Consider the following 23166-nt stretch of genomic DNA (forward strand, 5'->3'; position numbering starts at 1 on the left):
GAAAAATGCCTGTTATGTTCCTTGAGAAATTTTGAACTTTTGGGGGGTTTTTTCCCCCAAAACTTTCAGCAAAAAATGTGGATTTTCAAAGAAAACTTGAAACCACCTAAAAAGGTTTGTTTTAAAAAATAACATTTCAGGCAAACATTTTTGGTTTTTGAAAACTAAACATTGAATTACTTTTTCCAAAAAAACACACATTTTAACTCAAGTTGATATTTTTACTGAAAGAATAGTGATTTCTTTTTTTTTTTCCACTGTAAAAGCAGAACCTTTCAAGCAGAAGGAAGAGTTACTGCAAACATTTTCCATTTGGTGAAAGGCATATTTTTTGCAGAAAAAATATTGAGAAAAAGACTCCAACCAGCTGCCCTGGGTTGCCCTGTTGGCGACCGACCCTCCAGCATTTGGCACCAGTTCCCCCTGGAACTGCCCACTGACCTTGCATGCAGTTGCCCATCAGGACCCTGTCAGCTAAGTCAAGCCGATTCAGGTTGTCTGCATGGTTCTGCCACTCTAGGGCAGCAGTATGGCAGCAAGGCTGGCTCTGGTGTCGTGTCCCTGGTGTGGCTCCATGTCCTGGCTTTTCTGGGTCTCTCTTTTCTCACCTGCCTGCCTAGTCTCTGCTAACCCCAATCTCTCTGTATTGTCAACACCCACCCATCCATCTCGTGAGTTTATAAACAGAACTGAGGGGTGGGGTGGATCTTCAAGAGGATCTCAGGGGGGCAGCACCAGCAACCTGCTCAGCTCTGACTCTGGCGATGCAGGGGGGAGCCTTCTTCAGCTGGATTTCCCCCACTGAAAGGTTGCTGAGCCTGCATGACCTACAAGGCGTTTGCTCTCTCTGGTAATCAAAGAGAAGTTGTCAAAGACGCCGCACTGCTCACCACAGGCCGATGGGGGGGAGAGCTGCTCCGTCTTGGGGACGAGCAGGGATCCCGGCTGTGCCACAGCTAGTGTGATGGGGACAGACTGGGAAGGGCTGGAGCCAGGAGACAGCCCCGGACTCAGCTGGGCCATGCGGGGCAGGAAGTCAGAGGGGACTTCGGCAAGGCCCCCTTCCTGCGAAGAGAGAAGCCAGAGAGAAGGAGTTTGCACTTTGGGGCTCCCTGGCTGAAAGTCTCAGGCCTGCGACCCATGAGGCCAAGGGCGAAAAGGGGCCAGGGCTTTTCCCCAACCAGCACACAGGAGACAGTCTTTGAAGTACCTACAGCAGCTTGACTCTTGTAGATAAGGAGAGCTGGTCACTGCCCATGAGGTTCATGGTCAAACTAGACCTACTCCATGAAGGGGATGGGGAGAAGGAAGGGCCCCCAACTCCTCACAAGGTTACAGCAACATGGCATGAGCCCTGGGGCTCCCAGGGACTGGACAAAGATCAGGCCCTGAGAACCCCATGGTCGGAAAGCTGACTGTGTGCTGGGCTGGTGGTTGGGCACTGCATAACTGGTGCTCTGGGGGAGCCCTCTCCAGGGGAGCAGCGCCATGTGAGACGGCCCCCATGGGCTGCCAAGGGACCCTTTGCCAGCCCTGAGCCAGGCAGGGGGAAACGGGATTTTCTTTAACCTGAGGAAATGCTCTCCACTTGGAAATACAGGGCATAAAACACCACCCTGAGTGCCCCCCGAGCTCTGCCAGTGCCCCTCACTCCTGCCCTGACACACCCCATGCTTGTCCAGCCCCAATTCCCCCCAGCTCCACCAATGTCCGTCGCTCCTGCCCTGATGGTGTCACCGGGCGCTTTGGTTTCCTCGATCATGGAATCCTGTTGTGAGAAGAAGGGCTGCTGAGCAGAGATGGGGGTCCACCTGTCTTGGAAGGGGAAGAGTGTCTTCAGACGCAGACTGGCTAAACTAGTGAGGGTGCTTTAAACTAGGTCCAACAGGGGTAGCAGACAAAAGCCCACAGGTAAATCTAGAACAAAGAGACTTGGGTGAAGCATCTGAATCTGGGGGGGAACATGGGAAATCACAGCATGGACAAAGGAGAGACCAGAGGGAATATAGAGGGGAAATGTAATAAACATGTCCATTGTCTGTATACTAATGCAAGAAGTATGGGGAATAAACAGGAAGAACTAGAAATACTAGTGAATAATCATAAATAGAACAGAACTGGCATCACAGAAACTTGGTGGCATCAGTCACATGACTGGAATACTGGTATAGAAGGGTACAACTTGTTCAGGAAGGCCAGGCAGGAGAGGAGTAGTTGCCTTGTATATCAAAGATATCTACACTTGCACTGAGACTGAGACAACAGTGGGAGGCAGACCTGTTGAAAGTCTCCGAGAAAGGATAAAAGGGGTAAAAAACAAGGGTGATGTCATGGTAAGGAGTCTACCTGGAAGAAGAGGTGGATGACACTGTTTTTTAGACAACTAATACAATCATCCAAAGCACAGGACTTGGTGGTGATGGGGGACTTCAGCTACTCAGATATCTGTTGGGAAAATAACACAGCAGGGCACAGATTATCCAAGGGGTTCTTGGGATGCATTGGAGACAACTTTTTATTAGAGAAGGTGGAGAAAGCGACTAGGGGAGAGGCTGTTCTGGATTTGATTCTGACAAACAAGGAGGAACTAGCTGAGAATCTGAAGGTGGAAGGCAGCTTGGGTGAAGGTGACCATAAAATGACAGAGTTCGTGGTTCTAAGGCAGAGGTGGGCAAACTACGGCCTGTGGGCCACATCCGGCCCGCAGGACCCTCCTGCCCAGCCCCTGAGCTCCTGGCCTGGGAGGCTCGCCCCGGCCCCTCCCCCGCTGTCCCCCCTCCCCCACAGCTCACTGCGCTGCCTGATGCTCCGGGCGGGGGGGCTGTGAGCTCCTGGGGCAGCGCAGCTGCAGAGCCCGGCCTGACCCGGTCTCTGTGCCATGCAGTGCGGCTGCCTGACCCAGTCTCTGGGCTGTGCAGTGCGTGGCTGGCTGCAGCTGGGTAGCGCGGCTGCCTGTCCGGGTGCAGCCACATCACCAGCCACCGGTGCTCCAGGCAGCATGGTAAGGGGGCAGGGAGTGGGGGAGGGGAGTTGGCTGGGGGCAGGGGAGTTCGGGGTGGTGGTCAGGGGGCGGGGGTGTGAATAGGGGTCAGGGCTGTCAGAGGGCGGGGAACAGGGTGGTTGAATGGGGGCACGGGTCCTGGGGGTGGCAGTAAGGAAGGAGGGGGGGTTGGATGGGGCAGTCAGGGGCGGAGGTTCCAGGGACGGTCAAGAAGGGGTGGTTGGATGGGGCAGGGGTCCTGGGGGGCAGTCAGGAAGGAGAGGGGAGTTGGATGGGGTGGCGGGGGGCAGTTAGGGGTGGAGGGTCTGGGGGCAGTCAGGGGACAGAGAGTGGGGGGTGGATGGGGCAGGGGTCCTCGGGGGGCCGTCAGGGAACAGGGGAGTTGGATGGGGCAGGAGTCCCAGGGGGCCGTCAGAGGGCGAGAAGCACGGGGGGTCAGATAGGGGGCGGGGGCCAGGCCATGCCTGGCTGTTTGGAGAGGCACAGCCTCCCCTAACCGGCACTCCATACAATTTCAAAAAAAGAAAAGGAGTACTTGTGGCACCTTAGAGACTAATCAATTTATTTGAGCATAAGCTTTCGTGAGCTACAGCTCACTTCATCAGATACATTCAGTGGAAAATGAATGATGAAATCCGATGAAGTGAGTTGTAGCTCACGAAAGCTTATGCTCAAATAAATTGGTTAGTCTCTAAGGTGCCACAAGTACTCCTTTTCTTTTTGCGAATACAGACTAACACGGCTGCTACTCTGAAACCATACAATTTCAGAAACCCGATGCGGCCCTCAGGCCAAAAAGTTTGCCCGTCCCTGTTCTAAGGAATGGTGGGAGGGAGAACAGCTGAATAAAGACAATGGACTTCAAGAAGGCAGACTTTACCAGACTCAGAGAACTGGTAGGTAAGATCCCATTGGAAGCCAGTCTAAGAGAAAAAAGAGTTCAGGAGAGTTCACCGGTTTTCAAAGGGACATCATTAAGGTCACAAGAGCAAACTATTCCACTGCGTAGGAAAGATAGGAAGTATGATAAGAGGCCACCCTGGCTTAACCAGGAGATCTGCAATGACCTGAAACTCAAAAAAGTGTCATACAAGAAGTAGAAACTCGGTAAAATTACAAAGGATGAATATAAACAAACAAAACAAGCATATAGGGACAACATTAGAAAGGCCAAGGCACAAAATAAGACTAAACTAGCTAGGGATATAAAGGGTAACAAGAAAGTATTTTACAAATACATGAGAAGCAACAGGAAGACCAGGGACAGGGTAGGCCCATTATTAAATGAGGAGGAAAAGACAATAACAGAAAATGCAGCATTGGTTGAAGCGTTAAATGCCTTTTTTATTTATAATGCATCCGATGAAGTGAGCTGTAGCTCACGAAAGCTTATGCTCAAATAAATTTGTTAGTCTCTAAGGTGCCACAAGTCCTCCTTTTCTTTTTGCGGATACAGACTAATATGGCTGCTACTCTGAAACTTTTTTTATTTCAGTTTTCACCAAAAAAGTTAGCAATGATCAGACAACTAACATAGAGAACATCAGTGTAAATGGGGCAGGATCTGAGGCTAAAATAGGAAAAGAACAAGTTAAGAATTACTTAGACAAGTTAGAAGTCTTCAAACTTGATGAAATACATCCTAGAATACTCAAAGAACTGACTGAAGAGATCTTTGAGCCATTAGCGATTATATTTGAGAACTCATGGAGGATGGGAGAGATCCCAGAGGACAGGAAAGGGCAAATATAGTATCTGTCTATAAAAAGGGGAATAAGAAAACTCAGGGAATCACAGATCAGTCAGTTTAACTTCTGTACCTGGAAAGATAATGGAGCAAATAATCAAACAATCGATTTGTTAAGCACCTAGAAGATAATAAGATGATAAGTAATAGTCAACATGGATTTGTCAAGAACAAATCATGTCAAACCAATATAATATCCTTCTTTGACATGGTAACAAGCCTTGTGGATGAGGGGAAATGATAGATGTGGTATATCTTGACTTTAGTAAGGCTTTTGATACTGTCTCACATGACCTCATAAACAAACTAGGGAAATACAACCTAGATGAACCTGCTATAAGGTGGGTGCACAACTGGCTGCAAAACTGCACATAGAGAGTGGTTATCAATGGCTCACAATCAAGCTGGAAGGGCATATCGAGTGTGGTCCCACAAGGATCTGTCCTGGGTCTGGTTCTAATCAATATCTTTACCAGTGATTGCATACAGAGTACACTTATAAAGTTTGCGAGTGATACTAAACCGGGAGGTGTTGCAAGTGCTTTGGAGGGTAGGATTATAATTCAAAATGATCTGGACAAACTGGAGAAATGGTCTAAAGTAAATAGGAGGAAATTCAATAAGGACAAATGCAAAGTTCTCCACTTAGGAAGGAATAAACAACTGCACAAATACAAAATGGAAAATGACTGCCTAGGAAGGAGTACTGCAGAAAAGGATCTGGGGGTTATAGTGGATCACAAACTGAATATGGATCAACAATGCAATACTGTTGCAAAAAAAGCAAACATTATTCTGGGCTGTATTAACTGGAGTGTTGTAAGCAAGACACAGGAAATAATTATTTCACTCTACTCTGCACTGATTAGTCCTCAGCTGAAGTATTATGTCCAGTTCTGAGCACCATACTTTGGGAAAGATGTGGACAAATTGGAGAAAGTCTAGAGAAGAGCAACAAAAATGACTAAAGGTCTAGAAAACATGACCTATGTTTAAGAAGGATGAATTCAAACTGGAACAGGTACAGAGAAGGGCTACTAGGATGATCGGAGGAATGGAAAACTTGTCTTATGAAAGGAGACTCAAAGAGCTTGGCTTGTTTAGCCTAACTAAAAGAAGGTTGAGGGGAGATATGATTGCTCTCTATAAATATATCAGAGGGATAAATACCGGAGAGGGAGAGGAATTATTTAAGCTCAGTACCAATGTGGACACAAGAACAAATGGATATAAACTGGCCACCAGGAAATTTAGACTAGAAATTAGACGAAGGTTTCTAACCATCAGAGGAGTGAAGTTTTGGAATAGCCTTCCAAGGGAAGCAGTGGGGGCAAAAGATCTATCTGGCTTTAAGATTAAACTCAATAAGTTTATGGAGGAGATGGTATGATGGGATAACATGGTTTTGGTAATTAAATATTCATGGTAAATAGGCCCAATGGTCTGTGATGGGATATTAGATGGGGTGGGATCCGAGTTACTCAGGAAAGAATTTTCTGTAGTATCTGGCTGATGAATCTTGCCCATATGCTCAGGGTTTAGCTGATTGCCATATTTGGGGTCGGGAAGGAATTTTCCTCCAGGGCAGATTGGAAGAGGGCCTGGAGGTTTTTCGCCTTCCTCTGTAGCATGGGGCACGGGTCACTTGCTGGAGGATTCTCTGCTCCTTGAAGTCTTTAAACTACGATTTGAGGACTTCAATAGCACAGATATAGGTGTGAGGTTTTTTGCAGGAGTGGTGGGTGAAATTCTGTGGCCTGCGTTGTGCAGGAGGTCAGACTAGATGATCATAATGGTCCCTTCTGACCTAAATATCTATGAATCTATGAATCTAAGATTGAAAAAATTGGGTTTGTTTAGTCTGGAGAAGAGAAGACTGGGGAGTGGTGGTGTACTGAGACAAGGTGGGCGAGGTAATATCCTTTATTGGACCAATTTCTGTTGGTGAGAGAGACAAGCTTTTGAGCCCTGCAGAGCTCTTCTTCAGGTCTGGGAATGGGGGACATGATAACAGTCTTCAGGTACATAAAAGGTTGTTATAAACAGGAGGGTGATAAATTGTTCTCCGTAGCCACTGAAGACAGGAAAAGAAGCAATAGGATTAAATTGCAGCAAGTGAGGATTAGGTTGGACACTAGGAAGAATTTCTTGAATGTCAGGGGGGTTAAGCACTGGAATAAATTGCCTAGGGAGGTTGTGGAATCTCCATCATTGGAGGTTTTAAGACCAGGTTGGACAAACACCTGTCAGGGACAGTCAAGCTAATACTTAATCCTGCCTCAGTGCAGGGGACAGACTAGACAACATCTCAAGGTGCCTTCATGCCCTACATTTCTGTGATTTATGATCTGATGTCCCCCTTGTTCGCCCAGCCCAAATGCCCCCCAGCTCCACCAATGCTCCTTGCTCCTGCCCTGACCCACCCCCTCCTCATCCAGCCCCAATGATCCCCCAGCTCTGCCAATGCCCCTCACTACTGCCCTGACGCACACCCTGCTCATCCAGCCCCAATGCCCCCAGCTCTGCCAATGGCTCTCGCTCTTGCCCTGACACCCCCCTGTTCATCCAGCGCCAATGCCCCCCATCTCCACCAGTGCCCCTCACTCCTGCCCTGACCCACCCCCGGCTCATCCAGTCCCAATGCCCCCAGCTCTGCCAATGCCCCTCGCTCCTGCCCTGAGACACCCCCTGCTCATCCAGCTCCAATGCCCCCCAGCTCCACCAGTGCCCCTCACTCCTGCCCTGATACCCCCGGCTCATCCAGCTCTGTCTGTTGTTAGGACTGAGGCACACAGAAGCGACCATCTCACTGCAGTCCCCTGCCCATTGCTGCTTGCCAGAGCACATATCTGAACCCAGCATGTGGCAGTGAAAGGCCGATGCCCTTGGCTGCCCAGCAGATGGTGTTGCTGGTGAGCTCTTACCGGGGAGGCCAGCGACATGAGGGTGGTACTGGGAGTGGAGGGAGGGTCCAGGGCCAGCTCTGGTTTAGCTGCAAGACAGAAGGCAGCAGACGGTGAGCACGCAGAATGACAGCAGAGCCAGGCTGGGGCTCCCTGACATCCCCTTCCACCAGAGTGAGCGGCCAGCATCAGGAAGCCTTGCAGGGAGATCCAGACTGACTCCTGCTGCCACCTCCTGGTTCTCAGGGTAGAGGGTCTGGGCCCAACAGCCCCAGGGAGGTGCTGCAGGGACTGACCAAGCCTGAGAAGTAGGGTAGGGCTGGAATGCAGATTCCAGCCTTTGTTTCTTTGCAAATCAAGCCAAACAGGGAAGGGGCAGGGGGCTGAGTGCTGACATGCCACAGCTGATCTGGACTGCGTGGACCTACTCACAGGTACTCCTGGGACCTGGGTACCTGGTGTTACAGAGACAGAGCTACAGGCCCAGGAAACTGCAGGATTTGTCAGTAGAATGAGGCACCGCATCCAGGCAGGGCAGGGCTGGCAAGAGGTTTGAGGTGATCACCAAACGTGGCAATCCATGATCCCTCCCCATGCTGGCACAGAGCTTGTCATGTGCTCACATTGACATTGGCTGCAGACCCCAAGGCTTGGCATGGAGCAGGCAGCAGGTTTAAAACAAACACAAGGAAGTATTTCTTCACACAACGCACAGTCAACCTGTGGAACTCTTTGCCAGAGGATGTTGTGAAGGCCAAGACTATAACAAGAAAAGAAGTACTTGTGGCACCTTAGAGACTAACAAATTTTGAACTCTAGGGTACAGATGTGGGGACCTGCATGAAAGACCCCCAAGCTTATTCTTACCAGCTTAGGTTAAAAACTTCCCCAAGGTACAAACTTTGCCAAACTTTGTCCTTGAACAGTATGCTGCCACCACCAAGCGTTTTAAAAAAAGAACAGGGAAAGAGCCCACTTGGAGACGTCTTTCCCCAAAATATCCCTCCCCAAGCCCTACACACCCCCTTTCCTGGGGAGGCTTGAAAATAATACCCTCACCAATTTGTCTCGGGCTGCCCCTTCTGCTATTCGCTCCAACTGCTACTAGTTTTTTTTCTTTTCTGCCACCTCCACCCATTTGGCTCCAACCTCTCCCGCCTCGATTACTGTTTTGGGCTTCCCATCTAGGATGTACCTTTCTATTTCCTCAGGAACACCCTGCATGCATCCGATGAAGTGAGCTGTAGCTCACGAAAGCTAATGCTCAAATAAATTTGTTAGTCTCTAAGGTGCCACAAGTCCTCCTTTTCTTTTTGCGGATACAGACTAACACGGCTGCTACTCTGAAACCTGTCAAGACTATAACAGTGTTCAAAGAAGAACTAGATAAATTCATGGAGGACAGGTCCATCAATGGCTATAAGCCAGGATGGGCAGGGATGGTGTTCCTAGCCTCTGTCTGCCAGAAGCTGGCAATGGGCGACAGGGGATGGATCACTTGATGGTGACCTGTTCTGTTTATTCCCTCTGGGGCGCCAGTCTTTGACCACTGTTGGAAGACTGGACACTGGGCTAAATGGACCTTTGGTCTGACCCAGTATGGCCATTCTTATGTTCTTATGAATGTCTGGCCCAGACTGTGCCTACTGAGGTACTGCAGCCATTGAGCTCCTCCTCTCTTCCAGGTGGTCACCCAGACCAGAGGGGCCACAGTACCCAGCCTGGGGCAGAGCAGCTCCCCAGATATTTCTCAGCATGGGGAGAAATGGCTCTCCCAAGAGGATGGGTTCCCTCACTGTCATGGGCTCCGGGGCAGGGCGCTGCACGGGGAGGTGAATGATCCCAGGGGGTGAAACAGCAGCGCTAACCAAGCTCCCAATCTGTGTGACTAGCATTGGGCCCAGGGTTCAGATCCTGCCCCACAGCTGGGCACTCACAGCACCCTATGTACAACTGTACCCGTCCTGCCCTCGCCAGGGTCACCTCCTCCCAGCCGAGGTGGAGTCACCGCAGCCCTGCACCCTTCTGGGTCTCCATGCAGCCTTGGATACAGGTGCTGTGATCACCCGTCCTCACCTGCCTGCTGAGACACCGCTGCCCTGTCAGCACCCCGTGCCCTTAGCCAGCGGCTCAGGGCTCTCCCTCCCAGTGCCTCCTGCAGACAGCGATTCCCAAACTCAATCTCCTGGGTGACTCCTCCTACAGTTCAGCCACCATCTCAGACTCATTTCTCTGTACTCCTCCTCCTCTGCCGAGCCTCCTGCTCCCCCCAGCTCTCTCCTGCCCTGGATGCTTCTTCCACATCATGGTAGCCTGTGGATCAGCGGGCCAGGGAAAGAGCGTCGCTGGCATGAACAGAGGAGGCCAGGTGCCTGCAGCAACGCAATGCCATGGAGTGGGGCGTGGCAGGGGAGTGGCATCAAATGAGATGAGTAATGAGCCCAAAGAAGAGGTGCTACCAGCCCATGCCCAGATATCAGTTCCCCTTCCCCTTTCTGGAAAGCAGGGTCAGCCCATCTGCCACCATCCTCCGGCCCAACAGCCTGGTACCAGCTTCCCACTCCATCTGAATGAAACCAGCTGGCCAGATGGGGGCAGTCAGACGCCCTGAGCCAGCGGCAAACGGCAACCCCCCAAAGCAATCCCCCACCCTGTTACCTGCAGTCAGGAGCTGGGTCAGGCAGGGGTTGGGCACAGCCATGCGTGGGGGCACAGGGAGTCCCATGGGTCTCTTTGTCTTTGGGCTAGCTGGCTTCACCATTGGCCTGCTGCCCCCAGGCGGCGACTGCTCTTTGGGGGTGGCAAACCTGGGGCCGCTCAGCATCACGGGGGGCAGGGGCTGGGCTCTGGACAGAGCAGGGTATGCTGTTGGCAGAAGGTCCACGCTGTAGCCCAGGCCTGGTGCGTGCTGGGTAGAGGATGGCGTGGAGAGCGAAGAGCCACTAATGGAGCCGGAGTAATGGAATTTGGATCTCGGTGCTGAAGCCGGTGGGTACAGGGGGTCCTGACCCAGCAGGAAGGCGCCTGGGGGGGCTGCTGGGGTGCAGTAGGAAGGGCCGAAGGGCTCCATGCTGAGACTGTTGCTGGGGAACCCATAGTGGAGCGGGCGCTTGTGCTTGAGGTCAGCGCACAGGCCGCTGCAGGGGTCCACGGGCTGCGGGGCTGGCTGGAAATCGGGGCTGAGGAAGGAGCCAGGCAGGCAGAGCTGGGAGGAGCAGTTGCTGCTAGACTGAAAGAGACAGAGGCAGATTACAGAGCATTTGCCCCTGGACTGCTGGACTGGACAGGACCGAGCGGGGCAGGGATAACAGACTGCAAGGGAGATGGGGACAGAGCCCGCTGTGCAGCAGCACGGCAGCCTGGCACCATTGCTCTGGTGAGGAAACACAGAGAGCAGAGCAATCCCAGGGCCAGAGAGAAGCAGATCAGGACGTGATCCCTGCCTGGAGACCTGCTCACCTGTAGGTGGCCATTGGGTGGGACTGGGGCATCAGCGTAGCTGGCAGGCAGGGCTCTGGAGGCCATCAGTGGGTTGGTGTGGCTGGCGGGTGGGGCACTGCTGCTGCTGTATAGGGTGTCAGCCATGGGCGTGAAGCAGGGCTGCTCTTGGTAGTTCAGATGCATCTGTGAAGGCAGTGGGCGGTGGCTGGTGAAGAGATCTGCAAGGCAAAACAGAGATATGTAGACCCCCACCTCCTGAGGCAGCCCACGCCCATGCTAGCCAGCCCCATGGGCAGGTACAGGGTTTACCCTTACAGCACAGTCCCAGCCAGAGCACTGGGCCACCCGAGCTGACAGCCTGTCTCCCGCAGCAGCCCACCCTGGTGCAGAGAAAATGTCCCATGAGCCTGAGCAGTTGTGCAAGAATCGACATGGGGAAAATCATTCCTCCCTGCCTCCTGCAGGGCAGCTCACCCCTGCCCCCCAGCCCCTGGCAAGGGACCATTATCCTTTTGTCAGAGACCAGCTCCGCACATTTAAAGCCATGCAGGCCTCCAGCCCACCTTAACCCAGCTACAGTATGTACTCCCCAGGCTCCTGCCTGCCAAGCACCAGCCCCCTTCACCTCTCCTGTCTGGGAGTGGCACCCGGTGCTGGGGGGGGGGGGGCAGTCTCAGGGGGAGGGGCTGCTTTGCTCACTCTCCCCTTCCCAGCATCATCCCTCCATCAGTCCCCCAAAGTGCTCCTTCCCAGGCCCCATCAGTCTGGGCTTTGCACCCTTTCCTGCCCAGCCAGCAGCACAGTGGGGCGGGGTGTTACTATCGCACGGGGGGAGCTCTCTGCGGGGATGCTGGGAGCAGGGAAGACACACTCCCTAAAGCAAGAGGCAAGGCTGGCGTGCTGGGCCAGGTCCTGCCAGATACGACCCGGCTTGTGGCAGGACTCCATGCTGAGCTCCCAACCAGTCCTGGTTAGCGCGCCTGGCCCAGGTTTGGCAGCACAGTCCAGACACTGCTGGGACTCACCGTCTAGGCCGGTCAGAGACAGCTGCTGCCCCACACGCCCAGACTGGACGAGCAGTGTGCCCACCTGCCCCATGCTCAGTGGGCTACACCGACAGCTGCCTGTGCCCTGGCATTCCAAGCCTCCAGTAACCAGGAGTTTAATACCCGGCCCCAGCCACCTTGGGCTTTTCTGCCCAGTGTCCCCACTGGGAGCAAGGACCAGCTGCCCTGCTTCTCACTCACCCCACAGAACTTTCTTTCCCAAATTCAGAAGCAGCCTCGCGTGCCCCCACCCCCACGTGGACAGGCCCATCAGAGGCATTTCAGCGTCTCCTCATGGCTGGGGGAGGCTTATGATGGCAGGGATGGAGGTCTTCCAGAGTAGCCATGGTTTTGCTCACCAATTTTTCTGCCTCTAGCTGCGGTGAAGGGGTGTCAGCATCCCCTGGCTCTCCCTCGTGGGTTCTGGGGGATCGGGGCAGTGGGGTGGGGCTAAGGGAGTTCCTGGCTCCCCATGCTCTATGTGGCAGCAGCAATTGTGAAATGCTGGAGTTTCTGGTGCAAAGAGGAAAGAGGCAGCTCTGTGCAGCCCCTACGCCAGGGGCCCAGCCGTGCTGCACACAGGGAGAGGGACACAGGAAAACCCTCCCATGCCGCAGGGGAGCCACCGCCTGCAGCAGGGCGGGACCCTTCTTCCCTCTCCCATCCGTCCAGCCATGGCAAGCATGGTCCTCGGGGCAAGGCCAGCCTGCAGCAGGGCTGAGCCCCTCTGGGCTTCATCCTGCACCAGCCTGAGCAGAGCGGGAAGCCCCTGGAGAACAGAAGGGAGACGTCACCCAGCTCTGCAGCCCCAGCTCCAGCCTCCAATTCCACGGGCTGGTGGGATCAGCATGTGTGCTGCTGTGTGGGGTGTAACCAGCTCGGACAGCCCTGGGTCCCATGTGTGTCCCCTCCCCCAGCCGTGGGTCCCAGGCATGTCCCCTCCCCCAGCTCAGCCAACCCTGGGTCCCACATGTGTCATCTTCTCCAGCCCTGGGTCACACACGTGCCCCTCCTCCAGCCTTGGGTCCCATGTGTGTCCCCTCCACCAGGCCTGGGTCCCATGTGTGTCCCCTCCTCTGGCTTTGGGTCCCACTTGTGTCCCTTCCCGCAGGTCGGCCAGCCCAGGTCCCTCATGTGCTGAGTGCCATGTTAACTCCTGCAGACATTCCCCATCACCCTGGTGAGCTTTATCCCAGTGAGGCTCCTGGCCTAAGAGCGGTGCTGGTGGATAGGGCCTGCCTAGCATGGCAGTGCCAGGCTAACGCCCCGCCGGCGGTCTGGGTGGAGGTTTATTTTCATTGTAGGCTTTGAGTCCCCCATGTCCGTGCTGTAACCTTGCGTGTGGCCTGTGGCTAACCACATCCTGTGGCCTTCCCGAAGCCAGGCCCTGTGACCCTGCTGCGACTCTGCTCTCCCTTCCTGTCCCCATCCCCAAACCCGCTACTTCCGCAGGCTCAGACAAGCACAGCACAAAGTGCTGGGCAGGCATTTTTGGGCCTGCCACCTCCATGCGGGGAATAACCTTCACCCTGTAACCCCCCTTCCCTCTGGGGCAGTGCCCAGTCTGCGGGGCTCCTGGGCTTCTAATGGGCCTGGCTGAGCACCTAGCCCCAGCCACTGATCATGCTAGTGCCTCAGCCCCCTTGGGAAGGGGCCCTGTGCCACACGCTGCCCTCTGGGGCCCTGTTGGGGGCAGATCAGAGGAAGGAGGGCCAGGGCAGAGTTGGCCTGGGTTGTGCACTGTGCAAACCAGTGTGCTGAGGACATGTGCTAAGGTCTCCGGCAGGGGTCGGGGTGCTGCTAGCCCAACAACGGGTTTGCTGGAGAGGAGGCAGCCTCATGCTACATGTGAAGGCAGGCATGCAAGGGCAGCCAGCTGCCCAAGCGGGGTTGTGCCCAGGCATCTGTACACATGGCACAGGGCCATGTCTGACGCAAGCCCTGGCCGTGGGTCTCACTAAGATCAGCCTCTCCGGACAGGAGGGATTTGAGAGGCTTGGGCTCCACCAGAACTGTACCTCGGTCCTACAGCCAAGTCGCTGTCCCCCTGGGAGCTGACCGTCTGCCCACCCAGCCTGGCAGAGATGACCCTCCCCCAGATTTCCTCAGCCCCTTCACATGTACACCTGCAGCTCTCCAGCACCAGGTGCCCCTGGGCAGGCTGCTGGATATCTGCTGCCTGCTGCCTTCCCGCTTCCCCTTCCACTGCCCCGTGAGCGCTGTTTATGGCACAGCACGGCCTAGCATGAACCCTTGGCCAGGAGCCCAACCCCTGACCTTGTGTGGGTGCCGGTCCCCAGGAGCCTGCAGCAGGGTGTTCGCCATCTGCTGGATCCAGGGATGCCTCAGGCTCGTCAAAACCCAAGCCCCAGATCTCAGCACTGCCTGGCTGGGAAGAGCTGATTGGTTCTCTCTTGGGTTCATCTACACGGGAGCTGGAGGTGCAATTCCCAGCTCAGGTAGATGTACATGGGCTAGCTCTGATGGAGCTGCCGTGCTGAGAACAGCAGCGTAGCCCGTGCAGGCTGGCTGCCTGATGACAACCCGATCTCAGGTCCCAGGTACATGCTCAGGTGGCTAGCCGCACTGCTGCTGCTACTCTGCTAGTTGTCTCATGCTAGCTCAGTCAAAGCACCAGTGCGTGTATGTCTGTCTGAGCTGGGCCTTACACCTCCCCCTGCAGCAAAGCCATACCCTAGAGACCAGAGGCATTGTGTCTAGCAGGGAATGCACTAAGGGACGGGGATCCCAGTAGAGCCAAGAGCTTGTTTTGGTACCAGCTACCCTGGGGGAACCCCGGCATTAACCAGTCACAGGCCAACCCCACCACTAACCATCCCACTCAGCCTCGTGTCCATTGCAAACTCATCAGGGCAGCAGGGTCCTAGTCTCTACGGCTCAGCTCCCAGCAGCTGGGCAGATAGTTCTGGGATGGGACTCCCGGGGCTCTGACATTTCCTCAGGCTGAGGCCATCTGGGGAGTGAGCCCTGTGGTACTGCCTCGGAAAATGCTTCTCTTCTCTACAGAGCTGGTAACCGCAGAGGCCCCACTTTCACTTGTGTAAAGTTGCCTCTTTTAGGGACACACTGGTAGGTGTAGGGGCCCAAGGAGGAGAGAGGAGGGACCCAGCTCTGCCCTGCCCGCAGCGGATGTGCAAGGCAGCCATTCTGCACCCACTTTGCACAGGTGTAAGTAACTCAGAGTCAGGAGCCCAGCCCCACCCTGTGCCACTCAGCCGCGTTCATGGGGGAGGTGTTGTGGTGGGCGTCTCGGTTACTCGGCGCAGTATCCCAGGATCTCAGCCATACAAAGCGCGAAGCCCCATGATCACCCAGAGATGCCAAAGCCAGCCCCCCCCACCTGCTCTTCTCTGGCAGAGGGGCTGGGCTGTTCCCATGGCCAGGGGAATGAGCGGCCGGCACAGTGTATATTTTAGGCATTTCCCTGGTGCTCAATTCGATTCCTCGGGGGACCTCTCCGAGTGCACAACAGAGACAGGCAGCAAGCCCTGCCCAACGGTATGTGCCCCCTTAGTCCCCAGGACAGACTAATGCTCTCCCCAGACCCTTCTGTCCCAGTCACACCTCCCCTCCTTTCCCAGCACATGCTCCTGGGCACCGGCTGCTGCGTCCCCCTGGCCTGGTGACGGTAACCATGATGGGCTGGAGTGCTAGCTTAGAGCAGGAGCTCATGCTGACAGCCCAATACCTGAGCTCCCAAGCCCTTTGCCCCAGTGGCAAGAGTACTGGGGCTGTCCTCAGTAGAGCCCTGGGAGCGGTACAGTTCCTTCTTGTGTCTTTTCCACCCTCCCCAGCTTCCAAATCAAAGCCTCTTCAGTGCCATCTCTGGGCTTTAACCCCCTCGCCCCCAGTCCATGGAGAACGGAGGGGCTGTCCTTCGGGAGAGCCGGGCTAGCCCAGCCCCGCAGCAGTCCCAAGAGCAAAGAGTGGGGTCCTACCTGAAGCAGGGTGCAGGCAGCAGTCAGACACCAGGCCCAGCTGCTCCCCTGGCTCTGCCATCAGGACTTCTCCATCTGACTCTGACCCCTCTCTCATACACCCTAAGGGCACGGGGTGGTTCCTCATTCCAGACTGGCTTCTGCTCCTTGACTGACAGGCACACAGCACCGTGACAGGGCCAGGGCTTATCCTCGGCTCAGGCTTTGTGTCTCCCTCTTGGGCTTTGCTTGTTTTATTCCGCTGTGAGGTACTGACCGGCCTGATCCTAGCGATGGGGCCAGCAACCCCTGGGTCCACCTCACTCTCCCCATAGCCCGCATTCTGCGCATTTCGGTCTCCCAGCACTGGGATAGGCATCTCCCAGGAAACTCAGGGCCAGATTTCCAGAGCAGCTCAGCTCCCACTCAGGCTGCTCAGCCAAGTGGCCAGATTGTCAAAAGCAGTGGGCACCCAGCAGCTTCTGTTGAGAACAGTGCTGAGCACCTGGAATTTTGGCGCCAGAAGCCTTCCTGGCAACAGGGGTGTTGCGATGTCCCCTACCCCCAGCACCCTCCCCAACAGACACCTCTACTCAGCCCACCAAACACACGCACTCACACTTCAGGTTTTTTCAGGGTCTGTGACCCTGGATTATAACCTTTTTGGGGCAAGGGATGCACCATTCCCTTGCACTGGGTACAGGACTGGCTCTAGGCACCAGCAAAGCAAGCACGTGCTTGGGCAGTTGTGCTCTCTGAGCTTGGGGCGGCAAATTTTTTGCTTGGGGAGGCAAAAAACCTAGAGCTGGCCCTGACCGGGTAGAGTCCTGGCTCTGAACAATTCTCTTCCTATTTGCATGCAGCGAGCTCCCGCACTCCACCTTTGCCTCTCCCTCCATCCTAGGCCTTGTAGCACTGGCCAGGTGGCGCTGGGCTTTTTGTGCCCACTAGAAATATGGCCTAAGCCAGCCAGCCCCTCCCAGCAGGAGGGTATTTTCCTCTCTGACTGTACTCAGCAGAAATGCTACGACTTGCGACAGTCTCCGTGCAAAAGCAGCAGCAGCAGCACAAACCCAAAGAGAGTGAACATGAAGGGACCAAACTGAACTATTGCTTCAGCTCAGAGCCCTTGCTGGGCTGAGTGATCACTCTGCCTGTCCAGCACACTCAGCTCCCCCCAGGAAAGGCAAGAAAGGAAACATCTTGGAGAGTGTTCTGTAGAGTCGTCCCTTCCCACACATCATTGCCCCTCAATCATATAACCCCCTGCAGGGCAGCAGCAGAGAACAGGAAAGGGAGCTCGTTCTTCCATTCATGCATTTTAGCAGCTGGAAATAAGAGCCACCACATTCCCAGCCTGCCCTCCACAAAGCCCAAGCCACATGTTCCACAGACCGCAGGCTAGGAATGGCTGATGCAGGCCACGGTTCAGGAGTGCTGGCTGTGGGGAGCTCCCAGCAGAGCGAGTTGGAAAATAGGGAAAGGGGTGAGGGATCATAGAAAATTTTGAGTTTTCAGCCAAATATTAAACCAAAAAAGTGAAATATTCTGATTCAAACTATTGCCACGGTGCCTTATGGGAGTTGTAGTTTGGGTGCCTTATGCTAGCACCCCTTTCTCCCTCTTGGCAGGGCTGTCAAGGAAAATGCAGAAAAGGCAGAAGTGCTTAATATATATTGCTGTTCTGTATTTGGGAAAAAACACAGCCGGTGTAGTCATGTCAGAGATGATGATGAGGATGAAGATTAAGATGAAATACTTTCCATTCCCATAGCAACACAAGAATATGTTTAACAGCAACTACTAAAGTCAGATATTTTTAAATCAGCAGGATTGGATAACATAATCCAAGAGTTTTAAAGGAACAGGCCAAGAAACTCGCTGGACCATTAACGTTGATTTTCAATAACTCTAGGAGTCTTGGGGGAAATTCCAGAGGACAGGAAGGAAGCTAATGTTGGGCCAATATTTCAAAAGGGTAAACAGGATGACCTAGGTAATTACAGGCCTGTCAGCCTGACATCAGTTCTGGGCAAAATAATAGAATAGCTGATCTGGGACTTGATTAATTAACAAGTAAATGAGGGTGATATAATTAATGCCAATCAGCACAGGTTTATGGAAAATAGCTCCCATCAAACTAGTGATATCTTTTGATGAGATGACGAGTTTGGTCGATAAAAGTAATAGTGTTGATGTAATATACTTAGGCTCCTGTAAGGTGTTTGACTTGATACTGAAAAGCACTTTGATTAAAAAATCAGAATATACAAAATTAACATGGCACACATTAAATGGATTAAAAACTGGCTAACTGATAGGGCTCAAAATATAAATATAAATGGGAAATCACCATTGAGAAGGTGTGTTTCCAGTGGGGTCCCACAGGGACTGGTTCTTGGCCCTACACATTTTAAACAGTTTTGTCAGTTACATGGAAGAAAACAAAATAATCCCTGATGAAGTTTGCAGACAACACAAAGATAGAGGGGACGGTAAAAAATGACCAGGACAGGTCACTGATACACAGTGATTTGGATCACTTGGTAAGCTGAATGCAGCAAACAATATACAATTTAACTTGGCCAAATGTAAAGTCATACATCTAGGACTACAGAATGTAGACCATACTTACAGGACAGGGGACTCTGAGAAGCAGTGACTCTGAAAAAGATGTGGGGGTCATGGTGGATAATCACCTGAAGATGAGCTCCCAATGTGACACTGTGGCCAAAAGGGCTAATGTGATCCTGAGATGTACAAACAGGGGAATCTCGAGTACAAGCAGAGAGGTTATTTTACCTCTGCATTTGGCAGTGGTGGAATACTGTGTCCAGTTCTGACATCCACCACTCAAGAAGGATGTTGATAATTTGGAGAGGGTTCAGAGAAGAGCCATGAAAATGATTAAAGGTTTGGAAAACTTGCCTTCTAGTGACACATGCAAGGAGTTCAATCTATCAATTATAGTTTTTAGGTACTTCTATGGGGAATAAAACTTTGCTAGTGTGTTCTCCAATCTAGCAGACAAAGGCAGAACAAGATCAAATGGCTGGAGGTGGAAGCTAGACAAATTCAGTCTAGACATAAAGTGCAAATGTTTAACAGTGAGGGTAATTAACCTTTGGAATAATTTACCAGGGGTAGTGGTGGATTCTCCAGCACTCACAATTGTTACATCTGGGAGGTTTTTGTAAAAGCTCTGCTCTAGTTCAACCAGGAATTAATTCAGGGCAGGTCTCTGGCCTGCGTTATACAGGTCAGATACCAGGGATCCCTTCAGGCCTTCTAATCTCGGAATCTCAGGTTCCCTGCCCATGGTGCAGCATGAGCGATGGAGTCAGACACCACGGCCCGTGAAGGAGAATGGGCGTGTGAGGCATGCACACAACAATTCCCATGAGGCACCATGGCGCCATGTGTAACAGAGGTAGTTCTGTTTCTCAGTGACGTGGGAATTTTCCATGGAAAGCAGACACTCTTTGGAAGTATTCTGCTGAAAATCCCATTTTCCATCAAAAAACAATTTCAGCAGAAAGTTTCCCACCAGCCCTAGTTCCCAGCTGCAGGAGCCCCGGCCGTGGGGAGCTTCCAGCTGCTCCAGTCCTGGCCTCTCCCCTCAGGAGATGCTGTAGGAAACGAATTAGCGGGGGCTGGCCAGAGCTGGGGCACCCGCAGTGTCTCCAGCAAGTGGGGCTGCAGGAAGTGGTGTAAGAGTGCAGAATCTGCATTCACTTCCCCCATGTCTGGCTCGTCCAGAGGGTGCCCCAGGGCTGCACCTGCAGGCTGCACTCACGTCTGCCGTCCCAGCCTTGCTTTCTGCCAGCAACTGGTCTTGCATCAGCCAGCAGCCAAATGATGCAAGGTCACTTGTTTCCTCCCAAGGAGGAAAGTGGGAAGTGGATACTAGCTCCTGGAGGCCCAAGCCAATCAGCCTCCACAAAGGTCAGCCCTGAGCCCACAGGAAGCCGCAGGCACAAGAGCTGTGGCGATGCCCAGGCCATTCCACTAGGACAGGACTCCCAGCTGCCCCTGGTTTGCGAGATATGGTGCAGCCAAAATGTTGCCCTCTACATAGCTCCTTATGGACCTCTACCGAGCTCAGCAGGTTGTGCTGGCCGGGCACCTTCCAAGTTCATAGCTTGGGCATTTCCAGAGCTTCCCCCCTGGAGCTGAAGCCCAAAGCTACAGGTTGGTTTGGGGACAAGTTGGGCCCATCAATGGCAAGGGGCCATGCTGGAGCCTTGGGGTGGGGCTGCCCCATGGCTGAAAAAAGTGCAGAGGGACCTGAGCTGTATCTCTCATTTGTGTTCCTCCCCCTGGCTCCCTACCCCACTCCTCAGCGCTGCTCAGCGTCTCGCTCCAGCCCAGTTTGCAGGGCTGTGAGCAGGGATCTCTGCTCTCCCTGACCAGTCTCTAGAGCTGGGTTTCCTTTAGCCCAACTTTCATGGCTTGACTCTGTCCCGATTCCCGCCTGCAAACTCTTTCCCGCATATTCTCACCCCCCCCACCCACGCTCTCTTAGCCTCCTCTGCAGCGTCTTTCCTCCGAGCCCCCCTCCAGCAGGGGAGGGAGAGGACCCCAGATGCTCACACTCCCGCCCCCCACCCGGATGGGGCACCCCATGACTCCCACCCCCTAAAAGCCCTTGCACCCCTGCTCTCAGGTTGGGCTGTTCCCCTCTGCAGAGCTGGTGGCGTGAGCACCATGGGGCAGGGTCCACCATTTACTATTGCCCCATAGCTCAGTGGCTCAGTCTGGCCTCACTGTCCCTCCCTCTGGGGCAGAGTTGGGGGCTGAGCTGCTGGAGCGCAATGGAGAAGTCCAGCACCGAGTAGATGCGCTCCCTCCCCTTTCTTCCCCTCCCTTGCACAGGTGGCCCATGACCCGCCTGCAAGCCCAATCCCCGATGACAAGGCTGGTTCCGTGAGCAGCACTTGGAGGACGGCATTGCCCAAGGGGTGCAGGAACAGCCCCCTGCGGGGTCAGTCACCATATCCATATGCACTGCCCTCCCCTGGCAGCAAATCACTGCCTGGCCCCATCAGGACCTGATCCCCTGGGGGCCACCATCAGGACCCCATTTCCTTTCCTCTCAGCTGCAAGGGGCAGCTGTCACAGGGCTGCACCTCTGTCCAGGCCCTGAACCATGCACGGTGACCAGGAGATCCCTGTTCCCTAAGGCCTGGTCCCCCCAGCCTGAGGGTCCTGCACTCCCATGCAGCCAGACGCAGGCTGTTTCAATGGCCTAGGGGTGCCGGGGCAGACAGGGGAGTTCCAGGAGCAACGAGGGGACCCCTCCAAAAGCTCCCCCCCACCCCACCCAGGCTCCTGCCCCCATCCTTCCCCCCAACCCCAGCAGCACAGCAGAAAGCTGCTCGCCCCCTAGAGATTTCCTCTTGTGGGGAGAAAGAAAAGGAGTACTTGTGGCACCTTAGAGACTAACCAATTTATTTGAGCATAAGCTTCCATGAGCTACAGCTCACTTCATCAGAATTCGTAGCTGTAGTTCACAAAAGCTTAAGCTCAAATAAATTGGTTAGTCTCTAAGGTGCCACAAGTACTTCTTTTCTTTTTGCGAATACAGACTAACACGGCTGCTACTCTGAAACTTGTGGGGAGAGTTTTCCTTCCTCTGTCTGCAGCCAAACCCCCTTGTGGTTTCACATTCCTGTAAAGAGAGCTACATTTGGAGAAATTCAGTTTCCCCAAGACCTGGCTTCCTGCCCTCCTGCTCTAGCACAGCTCGGCTCCCCAGGACCCGCTGTATGCTCCGTCCTTGCTCTGTTTGCAATTCCCCCCAGCTTAGTACCATCAGGGCATTTCACCACAGTGCCACTGCTTCCCCTCCTTCAGTTCATTGGTGTGAAATCCCAGGGGCCCCGCTTCCCCGCCCCCCGCCATCAGCTCTACCCACTGCCATTTGTCAGCCCCCTCTGTTGCCAGGCCAGGGGACAGCACTCAGCTCCAGCCCACTGCGGCTAAGCTCTCTGAGGCAGTGGGGAGATGGGGCATTTGTCCCCATCCCCGCTGCACAAATCCAGCTTCCGCAAATAGCCGGTCCTCTGCCAGGGCTGGCTCCTACCTGAGATTTCCATAAAATCATCGAGATTTGGCTGCAATGGGGTCAAGCCTGGCTGGATCATGTCAGCGTTCCCAGTGTAGGCTGCAAAAGGGCAGAACCAGCCCATCAGTTGCCCGTTCCCTTGGACCCCAATTCCTGCTCCCTGTAGTCCTCTAATTGTGTTCCACATTCCCTGGATCACTGTTGCCAGCTTGTTAGCCCTCAAGGAGCCTCCTGCCCTGCCTCTCTGCACCTGCCCCGTTATAGGGCTCTCCTGGGAGACCATTTGTCTCATGGCCTTGCAGAGAATGTATCTGTGCCACAAGCCAGTAGAAGGGGGGCAGCTGAGAACTCATCTGCTCCAGCGCTAATGCTGGGCAGCCTCCCCACCGAGAATCCTCTGCTTTTCCCCCCATGGCCTGAAGCCGCCATCATCTGCACAAGGGATGGGAGGCATTTCCCAGCCCTGGGTGCTGGATCCCCTCTTCCTGCTGGTTGAGGGAGTCAGAAGCCCAGGAGGGGCTGCTGCATTCTGGTAGCAGGTTCTCCTTCCCTCAGGCAGGAGGGGATGGCTGAGACGGCAGGGACCCTGGAGCAGGAGGGAGAGGACCTGCCCTGCACAGACCAGGGCGGGCTCAGCCAGGCAGGAGTACGTGGCAGGGGAGAAATTAACAATAAACTCCAGCCCCTATCCAGCACCTTTCAGCCATGGGTCTCAGCACATTTGAAAAGGAGGCCAGTGTCATTATACCCATTTTATAGATGGGGAAACCGAGGCACGAGAAGGGACATGACTTGTCCATGGTCACTCAGCAGCAGAGTCGGGAGTAGCACCCAGGGGTCCTGAGTCCCAGCCTAGTGTGCCAGCTTCTAGGCCACACTGCCTCCCTACAGGGCCAGTAGTGACTTTGCTCCCCCCATTGTAAAGCACTGGCAGCTTGAAGAACCTCCCTGGGCCTCTGCCCCACTGGGGCTCTTACAGCAGCTGCTAAAGAACACTCCTGTCTCAGCCTCACCTTTCCCACT

The 23166-nt window shown here is 54.0% G+C and overlaps 1 protein-coding gene across 2 annotated transcripts in view; it reads right to left on the reverse strand.

The window, feature by feature from the left end:
* MLXIPL (MLX interacting protein like) overlaps positions 1 to 23166 on the reverse strand; it is a 53738-nt gene that overhangs the window by 10806 nt on the left and 19766 nt on the right. The window contains exons 7-11 of one of the 2 annotated variants that reach the window (XM_043531358.1): positions 22162 to 22242; positions 11111 to 11310; positions 10310 to 10880; positions 7673 to 7740; positions 891 to 1065 (exon numbers count right to left, since the gene is read on the reverse strand). In XM_043531358.1, the coding sequence (XP_043387293.1) occupies positions 891 to 1065; positions 7673 to 7740; positions 10310 to 10880; positions 11111 to 11310; positions 22162 to 22242 (1095 nt within the window). The remainder of the gene's footprint in view (positions 1 to 890; positions 1066 to 7672; positions 7741 to 10309; positions 10881 to 11110; positions 11311 to 22161; positions 22243 to 23166) is intronic. The other variant, XM_043531359.1, reaches the window with a different exon arrangement.

Source organism: Chelonia mydas, chromosome 17 (assembly GCF_015237465.2).
Source record: "Chelonia mydas isolate rCheMyd1 chromosome 17, rCheMyd1.pri.v2, whole genome shotgun sequence".
NCBI classification, from domain to species: Eukaryota; Metazoa; Chordata; order Testudines; family Cheloniidae; genus Chelonia; species Chelonia mydas.